At 41.2% G+C, this 12,049-nt stretch overlaps 1 protein-coding gene and 1 long non-coding RNA gene across 2 annotated transcripts in view; one reads left to right on the forward strand and one right to left on the reverse strand.

The window, feature by feature from the left end:
• LOC134288225 (uncharacterized) overlaps window positions 1-12,049 on the reverse strand; it is a 226,746-nt gene that overhangs the window by 187,668 nt on the left and 27,029 nt on the right. The gene's annotated exons all lie outside the window — the stretch shown is intronic.
• The window catches only part of LOC109420819 (citron rho-interacting kinase), a 64,903-nt gene that overhangs the window by 9,579 nt on the left and 43,275 nt on the right, over window positions 1-12,049 (forward strand). Inside the window, exon 4 of the mRNA XM_029857985.2 lies at window positions 1,431-3,265. Coding sequence (XP_029713845.2) covers window positions 1,431-3,265 — 1,835 coding nt within the window. The remainder of the gene's footprint in view (window positions 1-1,430; window positions 3,266-12,049) is intronic.

Below are 12,049 nucleotides of genomic sequence, written 5' to 3' on the forward strand. Positions count from 1 at the left end.
ATTACGGCGTGTGTCAATAATAGGAACCCTGTACCAGTTATGGACATATTTATTAATATGGGTTCCACTTCGCACTATTTACATGCATTCCTTATGGGATTTGCCATAACTGGTACACTATGGCGAAATAAGGTGCAAAGAGGCCGAAAAGTTAAGGAAAATGATTTATTTCTATCATAATTTGAGCGTTTTGTGAAGTTTGAAAGATTGCAATTATCTTTGTGAACGTGATCTGTTGTTCACGAAAATTTTCTTGTTGATTTGTATCTTTAAAGGTTGAAAATCAACTATGTCAAATTTGAGGTACTATAGCCATAACTGATACACACACTGAGCCTAAGGAAATCTGTTTAGGAAGCAACTTTTCATAATCTAACTTTTTTTTTAAGACACGGACACGTTCAATGCTTCCAGTGAACTTTTCGCTGGAACTTTTATCTGGAATAACATTTGAGAAATGAGAATGGCTGTAATTCTCTAATTTTTTATATCGATGTAATAAAAACATGGCAGGATATAAAAAAATGATATATTGGCTGAAATGAAAAATATTAAACTTTATATTGAAGTTTAAAATTGATCTTGCAAAAGAATAGGAAGCAATTGGTGCAGTACTAGATTGAAAGTAGTGAGCTGGATTTTTGTATTGTGAGATGATCAATCCACCATTTCTGCAATGAAATGGTGCATGCAACAAATCATGATACCCACGCTGTTTGCACCGTTTCATTGCAGAAACGGAGAATTGATAAACTCTTCTTTTATTTTTCTTCTTCTTCTTTATGGCTCGACGTTCCCACTGAGATTTGACCTGCCTTGCTTCAGCTTAGTGTTCTTTAAGCTCTTCCACAGTTATTTATTGAAGGGCTTTCTTTGCCTACTATTGCAAGAATTTGAGTACAATAATACACTATGCCCAGGGAGTCGAGAAAGTTTTCCCGACTGGAACGGGAATCGAACCCGCCGCCTCCGAGTTGGCGATCCATAGACTTAACCACTAGGCTAACCAATATGATAATCTCATCATACAAAAATCCAGCTCACTACTTTATATCTAGTACCTCACAGATTGCTTCCTATTATATCAGAATTTAGCTGGTAGTTATATACATTTTTTCGAGTCTGTATCATTTGACATAAAGTCAAGCATAAAGTAATTTGGCATAAAGCCGTTTGGCATATCGGTTATTATCGTAAAGGACACTTGTCATAATAAAGAAGTTTGCATTTCGATTATGCTAAATATCCATTATGCCAAATATCGTTATGCCAAGTGACCTTATGCCAAACGATATTTTATCAAATGACTTTATGCCAATTGTTCCGCCACTCTATTTTTTCCTATCTATTTTTTTTTTAATTTTTCGACTTATAGTCTAATTTATAGTGTTGTTACTAACAATTATTTCAATTACTCTATTTTCTTCCAGGACCAAGAGTGCCTCTATCTAGTAATGGAGTACCTGCCCGGTGGCGATCTGCTCAGTCTGATGATTCGCATCGGCGTGTTCGACGAAGAGCTAGCGCAGTTCTACTTGGCTGAGCTGACCGAGGCACTCCACTCGCTGCACAGTATCGGCTATGTGCACCGTGACATCAAACCGGAAAACATCCTGCTCGATCGGTTCGGGCATCTCAAATTGGCCGACTTTGGAAATGCCACGGCCATCAATAAGGATGGCAGTGTGACCAGCATGACCCCGGTGGGAACTCCGGACTACATTGCACCGGAACTGCTGCAGACGCTTTCGACCACCATCAAGTCGTCCCGTGGGAATCATGATGTGACGTGCGATTTCTGGTCCATGGGGATCATTGGGTATGAGTTCATAACGGAGACGACGCCGTTTCACGACGAGAATGTGAACGAAACCTACTCGAAGATCTTGTCGCACTGCGAAGGTCGGTTCGCCAGGAAGCTGGAATATCCGGCGCACGTAGCTATATCGTCACATTTTAGGGATCTACTGGATCGATTGGTTACGAAAGTGTCTAACCGAATAGGGTACAAAGAAATTCGAAGACACCCGTTCTTCAGTGACATAAACTGGGAAAAGTTGAGGTACAAGATTCCACCGATCATTCCAAATGTTAGTAGCGATGACGACGTGTCCAACTTCGAAGATGTCGATAAGTCGTTGAAAAGGAACGCTTTCGTCAGCAAACCGACCTATCCGATATCTAAGGTCCATGACTTCAGTGGCCAGAACTTGCCATTCCTGGGATACACCTATGTGTACGAGGAGCTTGATCCGGCCGGGAAGTATCGCGACACCGACGAGCACATGGCAACAACGCGACTCTCGCAGAAAATCAAGGAACAGGATCGGCTGCTCAAGGATCACAAGAACGAAATTCATCAACTTCAGCGGGATCTTTTGGAAAAAGATCGCAAAATAGCAACCGTCAACGCCCATAATAAGATCTTCGGTGAAACCAAGAAAGAGCTGGAGAATCTGCAGGAACTGCTGAAGATGAAAACGGCCGAACTGGCAGCAGCCAAGACCGATATTAAAACATTGAAGAATCGATTGAAAATCGAAGAGGAGCAACGCTCCAAAAATGACGCCTCAATTGCCGATCTTTTGAAGCAGACGTACAAGAAGTGGGAACGAGCCAAGCAGACTTCCGATCAGAACTACGAGAAGCAAATAGCAGAGCGAAAAACAGAAATCAGCGCATTGAACGAAAAGTTCCGTGCACAAACGGGTGAGCTACGATCGAAAGTGGAGGAATGCTCCCAGCTGCAGTCGATGATCGAAAACTACAAAGATCTGCTGAAGAAGTCCAAGAATCAACTCATGGTGGATAAGGAAGAATTCGACAAAAGTCATCGTGAACTGGTAGCAGCCTACGAAGCAAAGCATGCTGAAGTGAAGCAACGGTGTAAAGCCGAGAAGGAACTACGTGTAAAACAAGAAGAGCAAGTCCGCGAGCTTCGAGCTCGCTTACAAGAGTACGAAAACAATGTAAAGAATACGGAACACTCGCACAAGAAGTTTGTGGACAACATCAAACGAAGAATGACCATCCAAATGGAAGAAGCAAAACAAGTGTCGGACAAAATGAGTGAAGAAATGCAACGAAAGTGTGAAGATTTGCGAAAGGAAATCAACAAACTGCAGGAGCAAAGTGTTTCCAGTAGTGCTAACAGTAGTAAGCGCAGTTCGCTACAGGAGCAGGAGTTCCGCAGTGCCAATTCCAGTATTCAGTCGTTGAACGTGCAGGTTGAGGAACAGCTTCGGCACGATTTGATTCGAGCGAGGTAAGTGTCGTTTGTACTTGTAAACCTTTATTTTTAATGGATGTTGAGCAATGAAGCGATAGAAATTATATTAGTATGAAGGGACACTAGTCAATAGCGGAAACTTACATTTTTCCTACAAAGTGCCCACAACTACAAATCAAAAGTGGAAAAAATCGTCAACTTCAAGGCGCTGATAGCTTTGAAATGTTTTGGAAACACTGTTTAACCCTCCAACGCCCAGAGATAACAGATTTGTTTGAGTGGAATGTGATCTGTACAACAGAAATGTTCATTTCATAGAACCGGTTAATTTTGCCGGTTCACTCTTGATCCAGTAAAAAATATTTTATTTTCTCGTTTAAGAATCGTTGGATTTTTATAATTTATTTTATACATTTATTTGCTCAAGATCACATTTAAGGACAAGGTATTTGGAGTACATTGCTCAAAATTTCTAGAGCACCATTTTTAGAACCGTTGAACGGATTTGGATTAAAATGCATCACGCTGTTAACAACCACTGAACAATTAGCGTGATGCATCTTCATCCAAATCCGTTCAACGGTTCTAAAAAACGGTGCTCTAGAAATTTTGAGCTATGTACTCCAAATACCTTGTTCTTAAGGACAAACGTCTTGAAATCCCGCTTCAACAGTGCATCAGACCTTCAGACGCACAAATCTCAAGAAGCAAGCTTCAAACAACAGTGCATTTTTTTTTCAATTCAATTCGACTTATTTTGCTGCAGTCAATAACACTATTTTAAAGAATGAACCTAACAACATTAACAAATTCAGAGATTTGGATAACCTTACAACTGAGAACAATTCAATTTCATTAACAGAGACGTATGTACAACATTTAGAAATTGCTAGCTACGAGTAGCTTTTTTAGGGAAAACGAGTTTTAAGATTGAAAAAACCCTAGATTTCATGATTCTTAACGCTAATATCACAGATGTTGAAGGTGGAGTGCTCCGATGAGCGGATTTGCGGACATCGCACAGGAAGTCCTAAAGGATCTTGTAGCACGTTCGATGCTTGCGTCAATTGTATCGACACCAGCCAGCTTGTGGAGATCATCGGTCGGATACCACGGGTTCAGGTTGTAGACCATCTTGAGCAGCTTGTTCTGTTTCACCTGTAGTCGTTTACGGTGCGATTTGGCGCAGTTGCCCCAAACCGCGGACGCATAGATTAGCATTGGCCGGATGATACACTTGACCACCAACAACTTGTTCTTCACGCGCAGATCCACCTTTCCAGCGATGTAGTTTACGTGTTTATCGAACTTAAGCTTCTGGTCAAAAATCACTCCCAAATACTTTACTTCGTCATCCCACGTAGTTTGCTGGCCGTTGACCATGATTGATCGACGTGGGAGGTGACCAGCGACTCGTCTCCTGGTGAAGTAGATGGACTGTGTTTTCCCCGCGTTGAGCTTGATCCGCCATTTGCGTTAAAATTCCTCAAGGTTGTTCATTGCCGCTTGTAGGTGAGTGACGACGATGTGCGGGTCTTTGTCTGACGCCAGGAAAGCGGTGTCATCCGCAAAAAATGCGTATGTTACGCCGTCGACCATCAGTACGTCAGAGGTAAGGACGTTGTAAAGAGTCGGGCTTAGCACTGAACCTTGGGGCACGCCAAAAGGAATGTTGTGGGCACGGGATCAGTACTCACCATTTACCGTTACCGAGAAAGATCGGTTCGAAAGGAAGGACTGCACGATCTTAACTAGGTAGAGAAGGAGATTCGAGCGGAACAGCTTGAAAACCACGGCTTCCTGCCAAACCGAGTCGTAGGCGTTTTCGACATCCAGGAGAACCATACTAATGCTAATTTTAAACAATTTCCATAGAAAGATAGGAAATTTTATAGGCAAAAACTTTGCCGAAGACAGCATGGCGTTTTTTCTTTCCGTTTTAAAGTTATTCACGATTTACTTTTTGGCAAAATTTGAATATTTAGGTATTTTTCTAAAAATATCACATAAGAACTGTCCAAAAACACATAAGAAGTAAAAAAAAATCATGTATGCTCAACAAGCTTTTGTCTTGAATGTGTGTAGGAATTCTGGAGACATCATTAATTGATTTTTAGGATTTGTTATTCAATCTCTTCATACAGAAATAAACTAGTGAATAATTCTAAAAAAGCTCTCTCGACAAGCTTCGTCCTGCTATTGGTTTTGAAAGATATTCTCCACAAAATGTTGATCCATATGTTCCCGTTTATCTTACACTCCTGTCGATTTTCTCAATAATTTCTCCGCATGAAGACGTATAAGTCCTAGACCAGCAAAACAGCCCAGGGAAAGTGAAAAAGCCGAATCCGTTGATCCATCCCAAATTCAAATCGCGGTAACAAACTTTTTTCATAAGAATACCAAGATAATAAGTTCCAATTCAGGACATTCTAAAAAGCAAAGCTTGTATTTTTTGACATTTATCTACTGACTTACTATCTTATTAACACCGAAAATAAGGTACACCGAGGCAAATTGAAACGGGTGGGATGAGATAAACCAGCGAGTTAACGTAATGTTATCCAAGGTTAGAACAATTTGATCACAACACCACATACACGGCATACAATAGAACAAAGTGGGCTATTATTGGTTAACAATTGTTTTGGACGTAAACATGTGAGTAATTTTTATCGTCCTATATGTTGATCAAATTGATGAGGATTACTAGATTGTTTTATTCATGCCTTTGAACGTTATGAACAACATCATTTAAAAACAAAAACGGCACGTTTCGTGGAATGTATATCACCTTTTAAATGATATACAAAATTTTCCGTGCGTTTAATTATGTATTATGCTCGCATAAGCCATTGTCAGTACATAACTCTTAAAAATGCCAATGCCTACTGAGGCATCTCAAAATAGTACCTAATAATAAAGTTTATCGCTAGTAGGTATCTTTAATATCAAACAAAATGGATTTGTAAACGGAAGCAAAGTTCAATAAATGATGTCACCCGAATTCGTACACACATTCATGACAAAAACGTGTTTTTTTACTTTGTAGGGTGCGGGCACCGGTTTTGGCCAGTCTAAGAGAAATCATTTTTATAAAAATAACCAATAATCCTATGAAAACAACCAATGCGTCAAAAGGAAGGTTTCAATCTATATTTTGAAGGAAAAATGCAGAAATCAAGCCAATGCTTGATTTTTGTATTAAAAGAGGCACTGGCCAAAATAACACCGCTAGCCATGATGGTCTCCAATAGCGGAAGGTCCGAAAGAGCTTGAAACTATTGAGAAATCATCATGTCTACAGGTCGTAAGCCCTGATAAAGTGTGGAACGTTTTGATGGCTGTGATCCCTGACCATCATGTCAAAACCCAGGGATACCCAAGTGACCATACTGTTAGGGTGTAGGGGTTGCATGTGTGAGGCGCATATATTGACAGGCATTGCTATGGACCGTTAGGGCTGAGTAGGGTCGAGGAATGGATCTACGATTGCTGAATTATACTGAAAAAGTCGTGATTCAGCAGTGGTGGCACCGCTTTCCGCTTTTGTTCGGCCTTGGTGGTTTGTGTGGGGTGGTGCGTGTCGGTGTGTGTGTGTGTGCTTTGTGCGTGCGGTGCTTACGGCATCAGCAGGGTGGTTACTTGGGTAGTGTGGGATAATTGGGTTTGGGACTGAGGGGGTCGTCGTTGATAAGGCCGACATCATTGAGTGCTCAGTGTTGGCGGTTGTATTGGTGACGATTTCTTCAGCCTTAAGATCCCATTTATACCACGCACAGATTTTTGGGAAGAGGGAGTACTTTGTAATGCAAGAGAGGGATTTAAACTCTGCGTTACGGGTTGGGCGAGGTCATGCAGATAGACTCAACCCAGGTGACCGTGCGGCTCGGACAGTGATGCATGAATGAGTGCGGTGTGGGTGAGGTGCGCTGCCCTGTGGGTGCAGTTGAGTCCGGGTTGGAGTGGAAAGAGACCCTTCTCTACTCTAGGTCGGTTTCGGTTGTACGGGCGTGGTAGTGCTTACTTGATGGGTTTAATCACCGTTAACGAGTATATCTCTTTATTGTTGATATTTCTCGGTGAACGAAAAAAACAAACTTGTTTTTTGCGTGACGTTTCGGCCTAATCACATTTCGGCCATCTTCAGACGCCTAAAATTTTATTACAAAAAACACGAAATTAAAACATTAACATAACACAATTTTTCATTTAACATTTTTTCACCCCACAACTCACAATTTGATCGCCGCAGCTGATGCTACCTCCTATCCAGCTGGGAGATCACGTACCACTGTCTAGTAGGGTACTTTGCGGTTGTGGTGCGCGTCCTCTCTCGTTTCCTCTTCGTCGTCTATCGTTGTTCGTCACTTGTCGCAGCTTAAACACTAACGCATTGTAGTTCGTGTTGAACAATCCACACTCACGCTGGAGGTTCACTGTATTGGAGTGTATCGAGGCAAGGTGGAGCGAGGTAGCACGGTATACGAAGATTGACAAGCGAAGCTTCTTGGATGCAACAAGATTAGTCTTAGACTCTACGTTTTTCAACTATCGAGGAGTTACCTACACACAAACCTTCGGAGTACCGATGGGATCACCGCTGTCTCCGGTTATAGCGAACATCGTTATGGAGCGTTTGGAACAGGAGAGCATACAGCGGGTGAGTGCAGAACAACTCGATATGGTGATATACAGGCGGTATGTGGATGACTGTTTTTGCGTTGCACGGAGGGAACACGTTGATCGAATCTTGGAGATTTTCAATGACTTCCATGATAGGCTGCAGTTCACTGTGGAGAAAGAGGAACAAGAGCAAATCAAGTTTCTAGATATCATGGTAACGAGAAAAGAAGGAATCCTTGAGAAAACGTGGCTACCAAAACAGACGAAGGGACGGTATCTGGATTTCATTTCGGAAAGTCCGTACTCCCACAAACGCAACACTGCGATTGCCCTAGTGGATAGGGCTATCAAGTTGACTGATGCACAGCACCGCCCTTCGGCCATCAGTACGGTGAAGGAAATGTTGAAGTGTAACAATTACCCTAACTGGTTCATTCAGAATGTCTTGAAACAGAGGGTACACAAGCACTACAACGGACTGCAGAACGACAAGGAGGTGGACGAAACGAAGTACATTCCCACGCCATATGTCCCATGCCTGAGTGAAAAGTTGCAAAAAATCCTCAAGGAACAGGGCATAACATTGGCGGTGAAAGCAAAATCGAAATTGAAAAATGAGATTTTCGCTAAACTCAAGGACCCGATCCCACCAGGACAACATAAAAATGTGGTGTATTCGGTACCTTGTGGAACAGGGGATGGAAAGGTGTACATCGGACAGACGGGGAGAAAACTGGACACGCGGATCAACGAGCACAAAAATGACGTAAAACGGAAAGACAACAGGACTGGATTAACGCACCACACGCTATGTGACGGCCATGTGTTTAATTTTGACGAGACGAAAATAATTGAACGAATCGCCGACCAGGAGAGCAGAGTAGTCGCGGAGACATTCCACATCAAGCTGGCAGGGGAAGCCAATACAGTGAACCTCCAGCGTGAGTGTGGATTGTTCAACACGAACTACAATGCGTTAGTGTTTAAGCTGCGACAAGTGACGAACAACGATAGACGACGAAGAGGAAACGAGAGAGGACGCGCACCACAACCGCAAAGTACCCTACTAGACAGTGGTACGTGATCTCCCAGCTGGATAGGAGGTAGCATCAGCTGCGGCGATCAAATTGTGAGTTGTGGGGTGAAAAAATGTTAAATGAAAAATTGTGTTATGTTAATGTTTTAATTTCGTGTTTTTTGTAATAAAATTTTAGGCGTCTGAAGATGGCCGAAATGTGATTAGGCCGAAACGTCACGCAAAAAACAAGTTTGTTTTATTCGTTCACCGAGAAATATCAACAATAAAGAGATATAGGGCGTGGTAGTGTTTGTTTTATTTGTGCCGTGTTGTGCGTGATTTGCGGCTCGAGCTGCGTGGTTACTTGGGAAGTATTGTGCTCTGTAATCTAGATTTTGGTTTTAAGGTGAAGCTAAGGCTGGGCTGTGCCTCGGATTTGTTGGGCGCAGGTCGGGAGAGCTGGTGGCAGTTTGTGCTGGGGGGTTTACTCGATTGATTATTCACTGATGGTGGCCAGTCGATCGACTTATCGGCGCTGCCTGTCATTTGGTTCTTGGGGTTTGTGCTCTCGAGGTTCGGGGCGTTGCTTCGTTGTATCTTCGCTTTAATACTAATATTCCTTGTCTGATTTAACTGACGGTTTTTTACAGGCGTTTAACTCATTCTATTTCATAGATTGCCAAATTTAAGGGTAATGGTTCAATAGGGTGTTAGCAATCAGAGTGGATTAGAACGAGTTGGCGCCTACAATACACCGACACTAACACACATACACCAATACTTACACGCACACATGCACCTACAACTAGCTGTAAAAGACCAGTGGGCGGGACAATGGTGCCTACCCGACAGTTGTAGGTGGGGTGTTTGGCTTAGCTACATGACTTGGTCCGGCAAGCCCATAAACATCAATTGGTAGACGTATTGCCTAGTGAAAAGACAACGCAGATGGGCGAAAGCCAGGGGATGCGTTGATAATAGCAGAATAGCAGAATAGAAAAGAGGCACTGGCCAAAATAGATGCTCTGCCGCAGTTTTGGCCATATTCTTATGTTTGGTTTCTATTTTGGCCAATCACGTATATTTCTTATGGGAGTCGCCAAATTAGAAGCACCCTGGCCAAAATATATATATGGGAGCAGATTTTTTAAGGAAATATATTTTTTTCTTCCAGTTTTTAATCAAAATGTGTGGTTTTCACAGCTGTAATCATCATATTGTATTAGGATCTACTAGTAAAAAATAAATTTACGCCGATTTAGATCGCAACAGGCTCAATACCGCACTATGACCAAAACTCCGGACTGGCCAAAACTGAAGCTTCTACCCTATATGTTTTTGGATAGTTCTAATGTGACATTTTTAGAAAAATACCTAAAAATTCAAATTTCACCAAAAAGTATATCGTGAATAACTTTAAAACGGAGAGAAAAAACGCCATGTTGTCTTCGGCAAAGTTTTTCCTCATAAAATTTCCTATCTTTCTGCGGAAATTGTTTTAAATTAGCATCAGGTTGAGATACTTTTTATGATGGGTGAAATCCATAGTATGTTAATAAATGACAAATTTCAGTAGATTCAAAAATTCAGTGTCAAAAAGTTACCTGCAAAACATGTAGTAAATTATTTTTCCCAAGTAGTTTGGATCTATACTGCCCCCACTCGCATAACTGTCCCATTTGACTTTTCATCACTTTTGAGTTAACGTTATGAATAGTCATCATTTTTTATGTACTTCCAGAAACAACAATAAAAATTACGAATTTTTATGTTAATGTGTGAAAAAAATACCAAGTTATGAGCGTCCCATATCAAAAGTACCCGCATAACAGTCCCATCATAGATTTGTGTGTTACGTAACGCAAAATTGAACACCTTGTAGTGATTGTAATATTTTTTACAGTTATATATTGATGTGCAAAGCAATCTGTAAAAGTTTCGAAATGATCGAAATATTTTTCAAATTTTGGCGATTTCTCAAAGTTTTATATGGAAACAAGTTTTTAAACTTCAAATCCTACTTTTTACAAATGGGACTGTTATGCGAGTGGGGGCAGTATATGAAGCTGTAAAAAATATAAAAATGGTGGGTACCGTGTATGAACCAAACTTTGCGCAGTTAAGAAAAATCAAATTTCTAGTCGTTATAAAAATACAAACAAACAAAATATATCATGAACAACATGCTCATACGATAGACTAATGATCCTTCTTTGAGTCTGCAATATAAAAAAATCATAATAATAATCAAAAAATACTTAAAATAGAAAAACTATTTCATTGCCTTGTTCCTAACTTTGCGCACAAAATCTGCGATTGTTCCTAACTTTGCGCATAGTGTGCCTAACTTTGCGCATGCTATGAAATGCTTAAAAAAGTAATCAAAAATGCTATTATTTAAAGTTTGCCCATTAAACTAAAGTTATTTAGATCAGGTAGTGTGCCCTTAATTGATCTTTGTTGAAATACTTTGTCCTACGAGGGAGGGGGAACGGAGGCCTCCAGAGTTCTTGATTTCGTCTGCGGTTCGTACTAGGCACCTACCGTGTGAGCAATCCATACTTCATGAGGGGTTGTTTCCTGTGGCTAAAGATCAAAGGTAAAAGCTTCCTGATAAATGAAGTGACCGTTACGGATAGGAACAATAAGGGGTCATTTAAATATGACGTCCATCTTTGGGGGGGGGGGGGGGGGGGGAGGTGGCTGGGGTTGTCTGAGAAAGTGTGATATGCCATGTATTAGGTATACTATGAAGCGTGACGGGGTAGCCCAGGGGAAGAGGGGGTTCTAAAAGTCTTAAAAATGGTGGACGTCATATTTGAATCGTCCCTAACATTGACCGCCGGAAAATCCAAATGAAGGACTGTTCACAAATCACGTCTCATTGTAGACAGATGGAGAGTGCCTGCCATAGTGCTACGGTTCATACAATTTTCTACTAATTTGTATACAAAATTTGCTACATGGCGGAGAGGCAGGCCTGAAATTATCAGTACTGGTGTTACATAAAATTTAAATGGTTCATAAGTCATGTATTCACGTTCAACAAGCATTTACTGCAAGTGCGCAAAAATTAGGAACACAGTGCAAATAATGGTTCCAAACATTGCGCACCACTATTTACTAATTAAATTGAAAAAATTCTTACGAACTGTGATTGATATTACTAGAATATC

Source organism: Aedes albopictus, chromosome 2, assembly GCF_035046485.1.
Source record: "Aedes albopictus strain Foshan chromosome 2, AalbF5, whole genome shotgun sequence".
Taxonomy (NCBI): Eukaryota; Metazoa; Arthropoda; class Insecta; order Diptera; family Culicidae; genus Aedes; species Aedes albopictus.